The sequence below is a fragment of the Ambystoma mexicanum genome, chromosome 5q (genome assembly GCF_040938575.1).
Source record: "Ambystoma mexicanum isolate Mex_15411 chromosome 5q, UKY_AmexF1_1, whole genome shotgun sequence".
NCBI classification, from domain to species: domain Eukaryota; kingdom Metazoa; phylum Chordata; class Amphibia; order Caudata; family Ambystomatidae; genus Ambystoma; species Ambystoma mexicanum.
The window spans coordinates 1,121,906,388-1,121,925,955 of NC_090933.1; the positions used below are offsets into that span (position 1 = coordinate 1,121,906,388).

The following is a 19,568-nucleotide window of genomic DNA, read 5'->3' on the forward strand; positions in this document are numbered from 1 at the left end:
ATTTGCTTAACAGTAAACACTAGGGTAAACATTAGAGTTGTGTCGGAATCGTGACTTTTAGGTATGATATTTACAGAGTTATGTAAACAAGCAGAGTAGGAGGACATCTTAACTATTGTATATATGGCATTGGCTACAGCAATAGAAGCAAAGAGGTAATATCATTGCTCCGTATGCACTGCAGCCCCGAGTGCTGTATCCTAAAAGGTGCAATTTAGTATGAACAATGGACATACCCTCTATGGTTGATCAAATGAGACCCGTAAAGTAAGGTGCATGCATAGAAAGTGGACGTCCTACCCGTTCACTCACTTTAAAGTGGCCATAATTCCTGACTGCACCCACGTTCCTGGGACAAGAAAAACCCACCCCTTTAAGGTACAATTTAGGGGTTATCTTGTGCAAAGTCGGTCTGTGCTAAATGCCCATGGGTACGACTCTGGACTCACATCCCTGGACCTTCCTTGATCACTCCAAAAGTCCTTGCTCCAGAAGAAGTGTTAAAAATAATGGCACTGTACTGGGGTGTATAGCTTGCACCCCCTTCAAGAGTTTGTTTGACCCATAGAATGTTCCATAATAGGAACTTTGCTGTTAAAGGAGCATACACCCATGCATTTTCGTAGCAACATGTGCTGTATAACGTATGCAGTAGCACATGTATTGAAATACAGCCACCTCTATTTAAGCATGAACATTTTCTTTTCAATAGTTTACATCTAAGGACCATCAGTACTTGTGGAGATACTGTCTATCATTTTCCATAAGTTATCAGGAAATATGGCATCATTTGTAAAGTCAAAACAAAATAGGTGATGGCTGGAAGGTTTAGAATGGATTGTAATCCCTGGCATTGCTCTGGGCTACCCTACAGACCATTGTTCTTACTGTAATAGCTTGGCAGGTGAAGACCGATGGTCTGGAGGGTTGCCCAGAGCAATTGAATTAAAATTAATTTGAAACCTTCCAGCCATCACCTCTTTGTTTTGCTTTGTCGTCTTGAGTGGGACGGGTATGCCCAGATGTGTGTCCAATGCCTGCTGGGCCTAGAGAACCAAGCTACTCCTCATTAATGCCACCCAATATGGCCAAAACATGTCAGGGGATGCTGGTGGTCTCGTGCAGAAGGGATGTGACCTAGGAGTTCGGGCTAGACTGCCCCTTTGGGGGTGGGATCAATCCTGATTTGCTTATGGTCTTTCACCTTTCAGTATTCATTTGGCTGGCGAAGAACAATGGTCTGGTGGGTTGCTGGAGAAATTGCCAGAGGTATAAGAATAATTTCAACCTTCCAGGCATCATCACTTTGTAATCCCTTGTTAAATCACATGCTTCATCATTATTATCACATCTTTTAGAGTTATTTACCCCTCTAATACCATTAGAATCATGATAAGGGAGCAGTGATATCAATTTGCATTCTGTGAGTAATGATATCCAATGTGACATTCAGTGTAGCTCCATGAAAACAGACAATTGTATCCACCAGAACACAGGCGTTCCAGTGCACATCAAGACACTGGTGGTCATACTGAGGATACTGCCAAACGGACCTGCTGGTACCGGTACCTGATATCCCAGAATGTCTGGGAGTTTCATGGAGCAGATGGCCGTTATTACTGGCACCGGTAATAGCTGTGCCAGTAATACTGCCTGTTATTGCTGGTGGCTGGAAGTAAATCAGTAAACCCCCTCCGGCAAACTTGTACTCTGCCAGTTTGGAAAAGTGCCAGTGTATGGAAATACTAGCATTTATTTTCCAGAATGGCAGGGTCGGGATGAGCCCCAGTGTGTGTGATAGACTATGTACAGTGAGTGCATTCTTTTATATGTTTGGTACAGCATGGTTATGTTGAGTGCAATTGCCTCACATTCAAGTGGCATCAGGCGAAAATGTGCCATAATGTATTCCTGAACTGTGGTTCAGTGGTTTTCTGTTACATGTCAAAGCCAAAATCTTCAATCAGAAATCAAAAATTGGTATATGTAAAGCCTTAGTCACCTCAAGAACTGAACTATCTAAAGGACTCTGCATTATCTAGATCAGTTCTTAATAAATTCAAAAACCAACATTACGTCTCCGACTTTAGCAACCTACTGCCCCCAAAGAGGACCCTTCCACATCCACTTAGTGAATGTTATAAATTCTCACAATTCCATCTCGCAATTCCATTGCAATTCCAAATAAAAATAATAAGCTATATGAACCATAAATTGCTTCACCCATCATCGGGTCCACTATATAAAAGGAGAGAAAATGCAAAACTACAATGCTTTCTACCACACAGCACTAAATACATAGCAATGCCCATGACAATACACTCCAACATTAACTCATGTCTAACAGCAATCATAACTGGAGTGTTCCCAACTTCTCTTAAGCACTCCCTTGTACACCCTCTGCTGACCCCTTCATTTTGGCAAACTACCGCCCTATCTCTATCACCCCTTTCCTGGGCAAACTCCTGGAGAAGCTGTCCATCTCTCAGCTCACCTTTCGCACTGAATCTGCTGGTTGCTTCCCCGACCATCAGTCTGGCTTTGGTGCATCCAGAGGCACGGAGTCTGCTCTTCTGAACACCCGTGAAGACCTGCTCTCAAATCTTGACACTAACACTCCCTCTGCTCTCATTCTTCTTGACCTCTCCTCTGCCTGTGACATGGTAAAGGACACCATCCTGATCGCACATCTCCGTGACACCCTGGGAATCACAGGTCAGACTCTGGCGTGGTTAACCTCTTTCCTTTCTGACCACCCATCCCAAGTGGAATTTGGGTCCTTTCTCTCCACTATCACTCTTTGAACCTTTAGTGTTCCTCAGGGTCCTAACCTATCCCCCTGGTTCTTCAATGTGTACATGGCTGACCTGGCACGTGTGATTGCCGCATTTATATCTAACTTCCAGTGGTATACGGATGACACCCAACTCTCCTTAAGGCTACCCTTAGCCACCTCCTCTACCTCACTCATATCTGACTGTCTGTCCGCAATTCAGTCATGGTGTGCTGCAAATGACGTCTGCCTCAACGCCAGTGAGACTGAGATCGTTCACATAGGGACTCCTGCTCCCGCTTTCCCACTCTCAATCTGGTCGCCTCACTTGGCCTTGATCCCGCACCAACCTGCGAGGTAAAACACCTTTGGGTCATCTTCGACTCCACTCTCTCCTTCTCCTCTCACATCTTGGCCATCTCCAAAATGTCCAACTACCGACTGCATCTCCTCAGAGGCATTCTTCCTTTTCTCACTTTTCACCAGCAGCTCATTGTCTCGAGAGCCCCGGTTCTCTCAAGTCTGGACTACTGCAATAGCCTCTTTCTCAAACTCTGTGCCTCTGCTCTGCGCCCTCTGCAACTCATCCAGAGCAGAACCGCAAGACTCATCCTTGCCCTGAAACCCAGGGACCACATTTCTCTGGCACTGAAATCCCTCCACTGGCTCCCCGTGGCTGCAAGGAACAAGTTCAAGACACTCTGCATTGTCCACAAAGCTTTCTCGGGCCTGGGACCTACCTATCTGCAACAATGACTACCTAAATACTGTCCTTCCCGAGCCCTCCGCTCATCTACCTCCAACCTTCTGCGAGTGAGCCGGTTCTCCAAGCAGAGATTAGGAGGGCGATCTTTATCCTCTGCAGGGGCCTCCCTCTGGAATAGACTCCCTGCCTCACTCAGTCTTGTGCCTGATCTCCTTAAGCTCCGGAAACTTCTTAAGACATTCCTCTTCTCCTCCTCCTTCTTTCTTCCTCTACCCTGCTAACCATTCTCTCTGCTGCTCTATCCTCTCTCCTCCTGCTTCAGCTTACTGACTGGCTGCTTGGTCCACCTCAGAGCCATACAAGTCACTGCACTCTTGCCAGTATTCCGCACTTGCCTCTGGGCCCTGCACTCACATCCGTGTTCTGCACTTGGGCAATTACCCATGAGAGAGGCATCTCTCAGCACTTACCCCAGCTTCTGTCTGACTGGGCGCACCTGGTCGCCCCCCCTGCAATCTCCCCTCCCCTCTCCTTAACCTATCTGTGCACTTGCACAATCTGAATGTACCACGCCTTGAAGATGGTCTATCCGTTTTTTCCCTGTCTCTCCTCCTTGCATGGCATGCCTCAATACACCTGGAAAAATTGCATAATCATCATAAGACTTATTTGCTGATATCTACACTGTTAATTGTATTTTATGCACTTGTTGCAAGCACTCTGCCTGTGTAAACTTGCATCATTCAGACAGTCAAGGGCTCTGAATGACTGTTGTTTTCTCCCCTCCCTCCTTGAGCGCTTTGAAACGCTTTGTGTATAGGCGCTTTACAAATAAACAATACCATACCATAAAAACACATCCCCTCAAAGGGTGCCTGGCCACTCGAGTGAACTGACCAATAACTGTTTTGACATTAATATATCAGACTACTGTTTGCTCACCTAGTCTTGCCATTTGTTTACATTTCCAAAAACAAAACCTGGTCTCAAGATTAAGAATCTCTGAGACTCCTGTTACTATATTCAACCAACAAAACATTCCATTCAGGACTGATTTTCTACAACTGATAAACATTAGCATAGAACACATGGACACATGTGGAATGTGCTGCTTTTTGATCTGGTGAATGTGGGGTAATTTCGAAGGATGTCAAGGAAACACTGTAAATTAAACCTCTCCCATAGTGAGAGAAAGAAAAGGAAGGAGTCGTGGATGCCATCCCAGGGATATAACAGTGATGCTCCGAAGGTCAGATGAAGGCAAACTCATAGAAATAGTGCTGCAGTGGAGGGACAGCTGGGCGACCTCGGCTATCTAGGCTTGTTTTACATTGCCCTTCTTAAGCCGTAGCCCCTGCCTGTAACCCTCTGTATCCCCTTTGTGCTTCCTCGCTCATGACAAATCCAGCTATACACTTTCTATATCGAGAACCTGATTTATGGAAATATTTGCATGGAAAATAGGGTACTTGCGCGCCAAAGTGCGTGCAAAATCCTGTTAATCGATTCATGTAATCAAATGCGCTGTATATTCCTTGGACTTGTGTGGATTTCACACAGGCTTGGCATGTCTCTGCGAGATGCCGAGTGCCTTGCACGAGACTCCATGCAGAGCATGGGTCAGATCTGCACAGAGGGCGGGGCATGGGGCGGAATTCGTAAAATGAGGAAGAACAAGGAAAAAGCTGGGCATTATGAGGCACTGGCCGCAGGCAGTCCATAGCAAGCCCCAAAATGTGTACAGTAAAGCATATTCATGGAAGTGACCGCGCAACTTCTCGCTTGCAAAATGCCCACGCAAATCCCTTGATCTCTGTGCCACCCGAAGGCAGGCATTAAGGACACTTGCGCATAGGATTCACAGCGCAGAGGTGAGTATGCCTGCCGGGTTTAGGGGTGCGTGCACACTGGCAGGGTTCCGATCGGACTTAGGAGTGCAAGTACGGTGCGTAGTGGGGTGCTGAACCGGTTTATGGGGGATTGCACACAGAGTTTTGCCCGAGTCTCGAAGTGTCATTTGCATGTTGTCTGGGTGCCGGCAACATCTATGGGGATGCGTGTATTCCGGACAGGGTGAGAGCGCAAATGTTGCTGTTCTGGCTGTTTATGCTTTGCGTGGGGGTGTGTCTGGGGCGTTCCAGGCATGACTTGCGAATACGGCTACTTTGCGCTGTAAATCTCATGAATACACAGGCGCACATTTTTTATTCTGCGAGAAGGCTTGCACAGTGTTGTTCTCAGCGCACAGCAAATGCGGAACAAATGTGCTCTTTTCCATGAATCAGGCCCTTAATCCTTTTAACTGTATCCATATTTTTCATATCCTGTCAACTGATCCCTTGCTGCTTCACAGATAGGTTTGTATTATATAAAACACAACTCATACATACAAACATTCATGCATACATAGTTACATACATACATTCATGCAGAATATGTACTCTGTGACATCACATCATTATATGCAAGATAACCAAAATATGGTGAATTCTAACAATCAATGAGTTCAATAAGATGCTGAAAATGTTTAGCAAGGTTCCTGTATCTTTTTGGGGTTTTATTTGTTGCCTTTGTGAAAACAAGCCAAATATGAACGTTTCATTACATAAAATCCACTGTGATGTGTGTGTTTTCCTTTCTTCCCAGAATAGCAGTATATCACAATAGTCAAGTTGCACAAGCTCATTTTGGGAGTTTGGTTACAATATGTCACATCCCCGTAAAGTATATTTTTGAAATATCCCCGGAACCAGATATGCGTCTATTGAATCTGGGGGCGAGTCAATCAGATGCACAACAGCAGATCTTGGCTCTTGCCTTTAGCACACTTAATATAAAAAAAAAATTCAACAACGAAACACTGGTCCTAGAGCTATCACGCCTCAAATTCTGCGGACATTACAGACAACTTGATTTGAAAAAGCGGCTATCAAGACCCAGCTACCTTGTGCTCCAGGCTGGAGTCTTTAAACATCAGTGAGAAAGGTTTGATATGCTCTCGCCTCAATTTATCGCCACTCCGCAAGTTGATGGTGTGCTCTATTCGCTTGTTAATTTCCTCAGGCCCAGACTGGACATGCAAAGCTTGTGCAAGATGGTTTGGAAGCAGATTTATTGAATTTCTTGTTAGAGCAGCCAGAGTCTAGGGGAAAGCACATGCAAACAGAATAAACCTGCTAGTCCCCTCTGGTTAAATGCAATGTTTTCAGTCATGTTGCATTGCAAATCGTTACGGCATTCCATGCAATTCATTCAGTGATATCTACGAAACTTAAACAATGAGTTCTACATGGCTAAGAAACACAAAGCAAGATGGATGCCATTAGGTCTTGTAGATGCACGGGCTCTTCTCATGCGTCAAGTGCTTAGAGGCTTCTGCTTTGCTTTTCTGGAGCTATAGTGGCAAGGTGAGGGGTGGCAAATTTGCCCGCATCTCCACCGCTGCACTCCAGCAACAAGAGCACGGTGTACAGGGTGTGTGTGCTTCTCAGTAGGACAAGTAGACATACACTTCAGACAACATGTTTCCTTGCAGACTGCGAGACTAATACAAAGTTCATTCTGTTAATAAGGTCGCCATTTTCGGCACTCTCTGCTTGCGGTTCACGTGGATGTTTGCTGAGCTTAGGTTTCGTGGACAGAATCAGTCACCAACCCCGAGACAACCCCTGAGCCAAATACATTGTCAGACAATCTGTGTAGATTTGCATGTAAGGTGTAGATGTATTTTAGGCTATGTCACTGATGACTACCTTGCATTCTAGGGTAACACTTACTTTGCCACGTGGGGTCGCTGTCCATTATTGGAGTACACATGTCTGCAATGTGTTCTTTGAAGCAAGCACACATTATACAACTCCGATATACACAACCCTATGAATTGCAGGCGTTTTCTGGGAGATAGCTCCTATCTAATTTGGGCTCCCAAAGATGTTCGCAAACACAGGTCTAACATTTGGCTATCAAAATGTTAGTATGTTAAAAAAAAAAAAGCATGTGAAAAAACATCCGCAGAACATGTGGGATACCATATTTATGCATTTTGCAGTTGCAAATAATATCCTAGTACATAAAACAACGATTTTGCAGTTTGTTTTACTGCCTTTGCCATATCCCTTAACAAATGCATGGGTTAACATGTATGGACATTCTGTGCACGTTTTACTGCAGCCCAGAAAGCAGATAAGGAGGGCCTTGGTGCTGGTTTATAATGTGCATCATGAGTTCTGAAAGGTTTATACTAGAAAGAAGCAAAAATGGAAACACAATTGATAATACAACTCTTTCACTTCAGAAAATCATGCTGATTGACATATCAGAAATACATTGTCCTTGAACAGAAACTTCAGTGAAATGGAATACATTCAATATTTCAAGGAAGGTCAAATATGTAAATCAAATGATTGAATACTCCAGAATATAATAAGTGTGTGTTATTATTTGTGTTCTGATAGGGGAATATTATTTCAGGCATGACTTGCCTTTTAAAATGTTAGCTCAATTTCATGTACCGATCAATTAGCTGGACGTTTTAAGACCGGGGCTCATTATGAGTTCCCCCGATCTGGAAAAAAGCTAGAAAAAATGCTGGTAATTAAGCCACTGGCATTTATTCTGGACCGGGGAAACACAAGTTTGACAGTGTTGGCAGTGAACTACCAACAGGCTTGACCTGCTGAGAGTTCAGGCCCCTACCAGCAAATACATGCCAGAATCACCAGCACTGGTACGACCGGTGCTGGAATTCCGGGAATCCCATCCAATGGAGTCCTACGGGACTCAGTGGAATGGGAATTTACCAGTGTCTCTGCTGCCTATACCGGGATATCAGGTGGTAAAAACAGTAAGGCAGTTTTGCTGGTATCACTCTGGAATTACCTGTGGGATACCAGCTACACTATAAGGAGGGCCATAGTGTAGTATAGTATAGAACAGTATAGAATAGTATACTATGGTACAGTATACAACTATAATACAGCACCATATAGTATGCAACACAAATACGTGTTTATACAAATAGCAGGGGAATAACTATTGAAAATGGCACACACCTGCATTTAATTTAAACATGTGTACAAGGTGCAGTGATACACGCACATAAAAAACTCATCCAATAGCATATCCAAGAGATATTCAGCAAGAGACATGTATAACAAGCGCACAAACAGCCAAATGCATTCTTCTGAATCTTTGCCTGGTCCAGAGAGAATCCATTTAAGCAGCCTCTTAAATGACAATGGCCCCAAGCTATTGTGCAAGAAGCTTAATTGTTTTTGCAACTTCACCTCATTGTACGACACTCCATGCTACAAGTACAGCAGATTAGTGACAACACTGACAAAGCTGAAGCTGCTAAGTAGCCCATTGCTTGGGGCTAAACATATTTTTCATTCTACAAATCCAGTCTGCCTGATATTGTGTGAATTCAAATATAAATGCGGCAGAATGCATAAAGGACATAGGGTGTCATTGTGAGTTTGGCGATGCTGCAAGAAGCGGTGGTTCTGCAGTGGTTACTGAGTTACCACTGCATTACTGCACTTTTGAACATGGGTGTGGAGGTAAGGTGGAGGAAAACCCTCCAGCAGAATGTTGGAGGTGCATTACCCCCAAAAAACGGTCAAATTGGTGGTATTACCGCTGGCGGTTATTCCACCAAAAACCTCATGGAGTCCTATGGACTCCAATAAATAGGGACTAACACCGCCTACCACCACTTGTAATCCAGCAGTAATTCCGCCTGACCTGGTGGCAGTAACGGTAAATCCGTTAAGTGGTATTTCAGTGGCTTTACTGCTGGAATACCACCAAATTGTAATGAGGCCCATAGTACTTTGTGGTAGATGCCATGGGGCATGGATTAGGGTTCCATAAGTCTCTTTGGGGCAGCACCGTTTCTGACAATATCTTGCAACACACCCTAATACATTTCCAAGGCCAAGCTTCCGGGCCTGCTTTTAGTTTAAGTTGTGATCTGTTACTGGAGCAAAACTGTAATGCAGTTTCATAGAGCTGATTGTTATATACCAGTCAATGAAATCATGTAAGGTGTCCTTTTCCCTGGGGCTTATTTGTCTTTAACGCATTTTTAACGAATCCTGAGTGAAAAAAAGATACCTTATTTTCTGGGTTTGGAGGTCTAGAGGTTTTCTTTGACTTGATACGTTTTTATGAGATGAATAATACGTCCTTTGGGCTACTTGAGTGCATATGTTGATATCATTGTATACGCATATGGTGCTCTCATAACCCATTGATGGGTGAAAGAAATAGAAATATTTGGGTGTTCAGAATTTGGAAGGTTATCTTGTTTTCATCTTTGATCTTCTCTGGCAACCCTAACATTTTTTGTTGTTCCTCAAATTATTATTTTCCAGGTCTTCGCAGGCTACTCTAACTTATTATCGAGCACCATTATTATGGGTACAATATATTTGAATAAGGTGCACATTGTATGATTCAATGAATACATCTTTCTTCCATCATTGTAGTTTCTTCTTTGTTTACTTCCAATTTGAGGCTCGCATGATTGGTGTCAATGCCCTTGTGTCAACCTAGTGGTGAATATGCAATTGGCTTCATTGGAATATTTTTTACTTTTCATCACAGTTTCTACCCATCTGAAAGGAACTTTTTATCAAATAGATTTCTAATCCTCTGTTTTGTCTTGTTGTTACTTTCTCAAATGTGCTTTTGATGATATTAGTGATATGCATTCTATGAAAAGGTTTTAGACTAATTTGTTTGTTCAACTTTTAATTAAAATTTTTGTAAAAATATGTATACTTGATTATTAAATTGTACCAGCTAGAAGAAAACAAATCAGCATTGGAAATCTGGTGCTTCAGTTACATAGGCAATTATGTGGCATTAAAATTACATTTGGCCAAATGTGGCTGCATATAGAGAAAAGCATAACAACCAACTATGTCTACATTTTTTAGATTTACTGATGATGCCAAACGCTATTTTGTTGATGTTAGCAATCCCAGAATCCACTTCATAGTGGAGTTTACTCCATTCCCTCACAGTCGCATTGTGATGATACTGCCAGGACTGTGCTTGATACCACCCGCCCCCACTAATTGCTGGCGCTAAACACAGTGATCCACAAGTCAACAATTTCACTGTGGAATATTTGAAAATGCTTGCACAATGAAACACCTTGTGGCCATTGTCAAGTTAAACACTATCAAAATAAATCCACGCCAGATGGGAATTATAATCCCATATGAGACAGATCATTTCCGTTCAGTGAGATTTGTGGTGTTACATATTTCGACCATTTTGTATTGTGTTTTTTGACTGCATTGTGCATATTATACTTATTCTTCTACTGTGGCTTGAACGTCATTTTTTTCAAAAATAAATTATTACATTAAACAATTAAGCTTTCTTCAAAGATGATTCTCCTGCTAAAGTTAATATATAGCAAATATGGGTACATACACATTATGTTTTAGGGCCTCATTATGAATTTGGAGGTAGCCATGGCGCTTATGGTGCCATTGTTGCCTCTGAAATCTGGTCCGGGTTCACTAAATGGGGAATAACCGGGCCATTCCGAGTTCGGAGGGCCTGGTAATTCCTCCTTCAGGGAACCCGGGGCCGGACCTTCCCCATTCCCATTTGAGCCCCCATAGGGCTCAATGGGTTGGGTGCGGGAGCTGACAACAGGCCGATTACGACAGGCCCGTTGTTATCTCCCTGGTCCCAGAGCGGGACCCACTCTGGATGTCTGGTAAAACCAGATATCCAGAGCAAGTCCCGCGAGGAGACCTCGTAATCGTGCGGAGTGGGTTTAACGGCGTCGGCACCATTACCGGCTCCGTAAAACCCATTCCGCACATCTTGTAATGAGGTCCTTAGTGTTGTGTCGGGTCCTTCTGACCGTTAACCTGTATGCAAACGGTGCGAAATTTCAAGTTTACCCAAAAAACGACAGTATTTAAAATTAGAAACAAAAAATAATTCCAGGCACTTTTTATCCTGAGGAACACTGAATGAAAATTGCCAGTTTTAAGGAGCCATGCAGATGAAACCATTTTGTGTATCCCCTCCCCAGCCCCTGTATCCTTCCCATACACAAACAATTTCAGAGGTTGGCTATGTTTACCAGCATCTCTTTGCTGGACTTAATTATCACTTGTATTACATTCTTGGCCATATTGTCAGCTTTTTTTTGCATTTTGTCATTTTGTTTTACTAATCTATACTCTAAATGTCAGTGTTCCTGTCTACTAGACAGTCGTGTTATATGATTTTTATATTTTTGAAAGGCACTCATTATGATAATTCCTAAAGAGTTGTCTCAGTGACTGTGTACTATTTTGTTTTGGCGTATGAGGTCCTGGGTGATCTCTACAGCTGATGTATAGAAGGAAGTCACTGATGTCAAAAAAACATGCAGCAAACCTGGCAGCGTTCACAGTCATCTGGCATGTAGGGGATGAGGATTCAAAGTCTCTCAACAGATGAACACTGCACAGGACCGTTAATGCATGCATGGCCTGGAGCGCAGAGTGAAGAAAGTGACAACATGAGACTCATGTAGACCACATATGAAACACATTCAAATGATGGTGCTTGCCTCCAGGATGGTGATGCCTAATGAGAAACACGAACAACAGTTGGTCGATGCTCCAAAGGCACAGATGTCTCCTGAACAGGCGGCCTTGTGTCCTACATCAGGGAGCATTTCCTATGGACTAATGCACCTGCAATTAACACACAGTGTCCAAGGAGACTGAAACAGGTGTCATGAGTTAGCTTCCTGGCCAGCAGGGATTTCAGCTTGGTCTATATTTTTGAGTCTGAAAAAATGAAGTAGTAAGAACAGACTGCACCTTTTTTAACATATCGAGAAGATATGTAGTCTTGCAATTCCCCCTACCCCAGTTGGCTGCATTTTGCACAATGCCTAAACCATTCAAATGTCCTCATAGTGCAGACATTGTGAGGTTTCTGGATAAACACATACTGTATTTTAAAGAGGGTGTTCACATTAAAATGCAAGTCAAAGGTGCACCATGGGTTACTGTTGTCAATTCTTAGTTCATGTATGTTCTTGACATGTTCACTCCATCGCATCAACTTAAAAATCACATAGAATTATCAATAGACATCATTTCTATTTAAAAAATAAAAAACAGACCAAGGCTTGATGTAAATAGGGCAATTTTAATACGTTCAGGGACGCGGCATGTAGAGCATGTTTTCGAATGTTAAGGAGCCGCTTCCCACATCTGGGTAGCCAGATGGCCTCATATTTCTATTCACTTGGATGCCTACCCGTGCCCTGATTTAATTACCCCTAAAATATACAAATAAAATCAGTTTCGCCACCGAAAAGGACAGTGCCTTTTCAAAGGTGCAGTTAGGGAATACAACACTGGGCTGGGAGACGTTCTCACAGATGAACCGTCTAATGATCACTAATTGTTTTTGTCTGACTGCAGAAGGCGAGTTAGGCAGCTGGCGGTACGTGGAAAGGGGCAAGACGGGCAGCAGCAGCCTCGCCGAAGCCTGTGCCGTTGAAGAGGGTGTTGTGCACAGTGCCTTTCAGAGGGGAACCAGAGTTTTGCCAGGGAGTAAGAGGCACCTTGCAGCTGCTTAAGGTGTTGACACAGTTTTCATGTCTAAAAGACTGTCTCCAACCAGACCCGCGGGCAGCTTTATCGCGACTTAATTGGATGTGAGTGTAGCAAACACTGCAACTCATGGTTGACAGAAGATGTTCAAAACAAACCTGGAGGGCATTAGCGGTGACATTTTCAACACATTTCAATATGGCCGCCGCCTCTCAAGAAACCTGACAGGGATTGGCATCTACACGTGAATGTGTAATTGTATGATGTATTCATTTCTGTATTTGATTTATTCAAGCCCCACGCACAAACTAGCAAATTATTGATTGTGCCAGGGGAGATAAAAAGGAAGAAAGGCGAAAAAGCAAGGACCTAATGTAAGGGAACTGCAATTTTCTGACTTCAACGCAATGGGGTGTAACTGGGAAATTGCCATAGATGCATGTGGGTGGGATGGTTCTTATGCACAGAACTGTCTTACTGTATAATAATGTTGGTCTTTAGTCTTCTAACAGCTTTTTATGTTATCTATGGAAGTTATGTTGGTTAATACTTTTTCATTACTCACCCTTTCCCCCTTCCTCCCTCCCATGGCACAAAAATATTTACTTAAATTGATGCGGCTAAGCCAAGTGTGCATTTATATTTGTATGTGGGTCTATAGAACGCAAGACCAGCTAGGAAGTAACAGAGCACTTTGCAAGTAATTTGAGGGTAACAGAGATATGTGGAAGCAAAGATTGCAGGTTATGGTAGCTTCGATATCCCACAATACAAGGGTGACACATAACTAGGAGTAGCAGGTCCTAAATGACCCCTAGGTATTCCCCGAAGAGCAGGGTATTGAGATTCTTCCTGAACTACCGGAGCGTTGGAGCAGTTCGGATTGAGACCGGGCCAGTGTTCCAGTAAGCCGGGGCCCAGAGAAAACCTGTTTCCTCTTTTCTTTTTGTGGCAATTTAGTCTTGAGCCGAGCAGTGTGCTGGCTCCTAGAGGATGAAGTCACACTTGAAGCAGTGTGTTTTGTGGTTAGGTAGGCTGGGATCTGAGCAGTAGTCACCTTATATGTGATGCAGGCTGTTTTGAAGAGTATCCTGGCTCGGTGCGGCTGTGTTTCCTAACACTGGATTGTGGAACAGATTCACTAGACTGTGCAGGAAGCAAAATGAGTGAATTCCATATGTCCATTTTTTCCTTCAGGGGGCTTTTCGCTTACAACAAGAATCTATTCATATGTAAAAACAAAATGGCGCACTAAGATAGGAGTGTCCTTTTGTCATTTAATCTTTATATTATGATTTGCATAGAAGGGTCAGTGCTCACTCTTTTCTCTCTGAAAAGTCACACAAGATCAAGCTCAGCCTATAACAAATGTGAGAGCTTTTCGGGAAAATTGGGTCAGATTCCTTGAATGGTCCAGAAACTAACCCAGTTCCATAATATGAGATAACGAGTGATGACAGCATACCATGCGCCCGGCAGTTACAGCACTGATGCTACACTCCATAGAATCCACAATGTTGTGCTCCAATTTATTGTTTCCTTAGAGTCACACCACGTGGTGGTGTGTTACAAGTAAAGCATTACACAGATGACATGCCATTGGCTAACCATTTATGAGGCTTCCCTATGGCACTATGTCCCCTTCCATTTAACATTTTGTATTTGTATTTTTGGGACTTGTATAGCACTTCAGGTCACCACGAAGAGGCCTCAAAGCATTATATCTTAATACTGAGCATGTTGGGAGGCTCATGCATTCAGAATACCTGGGTAAAAGATGTTTTGAGTTGTCACCAAGAAGCAAGATGGTCGATCACATGGCGTACATTCCGTGGTAGGGAATTCCATAGCCTTGCGGCCTGAACAAGGAAGGACTGGCCTCCCCACCTTCGGTATTTAAACTGATATGTGCACATTGAATGCTGGTAAAAGAAGGCATGGCCTTAAACGGAATGCGCTCCTTGGTGGGCAGCAAATGATGACGTCGTTTAATTTACTTTAGCTTTTTTAACTACTTTGTCTGAAACGTCAAGTAAATTGCATTGCAATAGTCTAACGACTTGCTACAAAAGCATGAATAACTAGCTGAACTCTAGAGACGGAAAAGTAAACTAGTCTAAGAATCTTTTGAGTGAACATGTCGGTGAGAGCTGCTCTCAGCCAGCTCTACATTTGGAATTGCATTGTTGATCTGCATTCAAAAAGACCAGTCTTTTCCATCAAGCTTCATCATTTCAACTATAAGATTGAATCCTAACTTATCGATATCCTTGCATCAGATGCTGTACCCGTATGACCACTAATGCTATACCAAGGCAACTGTTTCATCCCATTGAATACGCCCTGCCCTCCTTGCTGCTTCCTAACTTTCCACCCCTTGCCCTGTTTGGGCTCTCAAGAGGCTAACGCGGGCCTGTATCAGAGTACACATCCACAATAAACACGTCCATTCACATTTTAGAATGATTAATTTGAAATCTATTTTTTCACTATTAACTACTGTGCGTAATATCGTCATTAGATATATATATATGCGGACTGCACGTTTACAGGCTTGGTTTGGCCAGGACATTATCAATCACCCAGAGGATGTACTCATAGTACATGGCAGGTACTATGAGTACCTCGGCAGGATCTCGGCAGGATAGCTGCAACGTGGCTTCCTTGGAAGCAAGACGACACAGCGCAACACATGTACCTCTGGGTATTAAGCATGTTATGTTATGTTATGTTATGTTATTTTGCATTTATATAGCGCCTTATATACCATTGGTATGGTCTGAAGGCGCTGGTAGGTTGAACGCCCTCGGGAACCGAAGTTCGGGTCAGTAGAGAGAGAAGAGCGAGTCAAAAGTGCGTGTGTGCACCAGGTATGTGTGCAGCTGGTGCGGAATTCAGATGGTAGCTGCTTCTTAGCGGTAGGTGTGGTGGTTGAGAGATCAGCAGTATGTGTTCGCTCTGGCTGGCTTTATCCAGGACGAATGTGGCTGCGTTAGGCCTGAGGAGAACGCCTGGCTGGTGGGTGTGAGACCAGCAGTGTTTACATAGAGTGTTGTGGAGTGAGCGGGAGATGTAGATATGAGAACAGTTATACCGAATGGTGTCATAGTATCTCTGTGTTCTAGTTGAGTGGTGATGTAAGGGAGAGAGTAGGCGTGAGGTGTGTTATGATAAGTACTCTTTCAAAATGTTCATTGCATTCTAAAACATATTATGTATGTCACGCAGTTCCGAGCGGGCAGGTCCGTTCTATTCATTTTGTTCATTTCAGGCGTTTGGGATTGTACTACACATTCATGCTTGCTTGACTTATTCTTCTCCAGTGTGCCTCACATATGCTCTCATGTGTTCCAGAAGTGTGCACTCCTGTCTTTCTTGTGCGTGCATTCCAGTCTACCCAGCGTAGTTTTAGGGGAAGAGCCAGGTTTTCAGTACTTTGGATGGACGGTTCAGTGGGATGAGGGAGTAGTCAGGGGGAAAGGCTTCACTAGCGATTGGGTTGAAGTCATTGGAGAACCAAGTTTCGGTTATGAAAACTAGGTCTGGTTTGACAGATGTGAGGAGGTCATAGATGCAGTGTCTGTTTTTTGCTACGGAACGGGCGTTAAAAAGGATACAGTTCACATCGGCAGGCAATTTAGGTGTGGGTGCTGGACCGGGGTGTGGCGGTGGCGGAGAGGGCTGAGGAGGGGGGTTAAAGTCGGTGATGCTAGAAGGGAATAGTGGGCGGGCTGAGTTATAAGTAACTTATCATATCTATGGACCTTTCACACTCACCCAGCATAACCAGTGGACCCATATGCAGGCAGAGTGGTAACATAACCTAGGTGTGACAAACACCCCATACCTTTTGCCCCCAGGTATGCGTGAGTGTTGGCAATAAAAGGTTGTGAGATGTTATTGCACACTTATGGTCATAACAAAACATGATCATAAATACAGTAACCATAATATGCAGTACTTTTGGGCAGCGGATCCGAGGATACCCCATCTGGCCCGTGCCGCCTTTCCTGTCCCATGACAGTGTGTGGACACCATTCGGTGACCTGTTTTCTTTTCTCTTTCTTCTCGCCCTTTTTCTAGGGTGGGAGGGTTCTGGGAAAAAGAAGAGACTCTACGTTCGCAGACAACTCTGTTGTTTGGGTCCCCGTGCAGAGACCCAAAATGGATTGCTTGGGTCCCCGTGCAGGGACCACAGGCAGATTCTGGGGTTTTGCTGCAACGCAGCTCCTTATATTAGACCCAGGGCTGCCCCTGAGTCTTTGTTGTGCCTGTGTGGGGGGCCGGATGCCGCTGCCCAGCCGGCTGATGCCAACGGCTATAATGCACCATGTGGTGCCTGCTACTACTCTGTTTCCTGCCCCCCCTTCCTGAAAATGGTGATTCGCACCCCTTGGTGAGGAAGGGCGAGGTGTTGTTTAACACCTCGTCCTTCCTTCTTCTCTTCCCGGGCCGGTGGCGACTGTGTCGCTTTTAAGTGTAAGTTGAAATCTATTTTTTCACTATTAACTACTGTGCATAATATCCTCATTAGATCTAAATGCAGGCCACACATTTACTGACTGACGATGTACTCATAGTACCCGGCATGAGTACCTCAGCAGGATAGCTCAGGGGCAACGTGCCTTCCTTGGAAGCAACACGACACGGCGCACACAAGTTCGATCCCTGGGTCCGCACTTAGAATCCTCTGGGTATTAAGCGCGTTATAAGTAACCTATCATATCATATCTCCGGACCTTTCACACTCACCCAGCAGTTTTATCAGCTTCCAGTGTGGTTTGGCATGTAACTTGGGCGTATAGGGGCTGTGCCCAAGATTATTTGTGTTCCTCCTCCCCCCGATTACCCGAGAAGAAGGGCACGACAACCTCTTTTTATGATATTCCTAGAATCAGAATGTACCAAATTTACAAAAGCTTTTTACAATGGTGCTATACCATTGAAAAACGCATTGTAAGTCAGGCACTGGGAATCTCCGAAGAGATTGCGAGATGCATCATCCTTATGATGCCCGCGTGCTCCGGCGCAATATAAGCCAATAAACATAAACATATATTCTTTACGTTTTAAAAAGAAATAATTTGATGTTTAAAACATGATATAGATGTGGTTCATGGAATATTGTGCACGGTGCAAAGTACTTTTCACTGGTGCAAAGTGACTTTGCACTGCCAACAAACACCCTGATTCATGGAACAGTGCAACGTTTATTTTTGCAGTGCAAAGTGACTTTGCATGGCAAAAAGACACTTTGCATTGTTTGTTGGCAGTGGAAAGTCACTTTGCACCTGTGAAAAGTACTTTGCACTGTGCAAAATATTCCATGAATCAGGCCCCTGGTATATGCATGAAAAAGAAGAGATGTAATATTACACTAATTCCTCTATTAAGTTCTAATAGACTTTTGAGGAAGTTGATTAAGACTGATGGATGGATGTGAAAGGACCCACGTCGTTTACATGTTGGCTTGATGTGCCTAGATCTGCATACAGATAGTACACCACAAGAGTCTGCTTCTATTTCTAGGTTTGGGTATTTTACATATGCACACTATTGATCTAGAAAGTAAGGCACTGTCTTATTACTTGGAGATGTCCTCCTGCTTGTGTCCTTTGAGTTTCCTTTTTTCCGCTGGCATTCCCTCACTGGGCAGGTGGGCTTCCACCCACTGGCCAGATCACACTATTGCCCCTTGTGAACTGGTAGCCTTTGTGAGCAATTATGCCACGTTGGAAAGCATTGTTCGCCTTGAGCAATCTTCTGCATCAAATACACTTTCTTTCAGACATTGTTCTCTTTGCGTATTGCTGTCTTTTATTTTCCCCGGCATATGTATTTATCATTCCAAGTACATTTGTATTTCCTTTTCGATGTATTTGTTGGTGATTCGTAAGATATGGACGCTGTCTAAGACAGTTAAAGAGCTTAATGGAAACAGTGTTGCATTTATCCTAGTACTTTGCTCAAAATGAAATTGCATGAACCATTCAAAAGCAGGATGTTGACAGTCCCTAAAGAATTCCAAGGCCATAGAGCCATGCAATCCTAGACTGACAGCCTTAATAGCATTACATATATCTGGGATAATGTGTCATGTATGACGTAGAGTACTATAAGTTGTATAATACATGATGAAATAGTAGGCCTGAGTACATTTGTAGGATGTCTGCCATCCACATGAGGCAACATGTCCGTAAGGTACTCTCTGTAGACTATTGTAATGGGTGAGGCTCAGTAGTTTTATCGTTTTGTTCTATTTGCGTATATGAATTCTGTGCTCTATAGAATTTAAGGCAAAGGTAATAAGACCTGCTTTAACCTTTTTTGGCATTCCCACAAAGTTTACTAACTCTGGCAAGCCACCTAAATAATGGCTTTATATTTTGGCAATTGTTCATAAAAATGAGGAGCAATTAGGAACACCGAAGAAATTGATCTCTGGTGTGTCTGGGGGGCTTTTCTTGGAAATGTATTGCCAAAAAAAAGCACCTAGCCA

The 19,568-nt window shown here is 43.6% G+C and overlaps 1 protein-coding gene across 2 annotated transcripts in view; it reads right to left on the reverse strand.

The window, feature by feature from the left end:
• Nucleotides 1-19,568, reverse strand: part of ADCY8 (adenylate cyclase 8) — a 1,651,787-nt gene that overhangs the window by 586,808 nt on the left and 1,045,411 nt on the right. The window contains exon 8 of one of the 2 annotated variants that reach the window (XM_069621637.1): nt 6,424-6,621. The exons of the other annotated variant lie outside the window; for it this stretch is intronic. Within the exon in view, the coding sequence (XP_069477738.1) occupies nt 6,424-6,621 (198 nt within the window). The remainder of the gene's footprint in view (nt 1-6,423; nt 6,622-19,568) is intronic. 2 annotated transcript variants of the gene reach the window in all.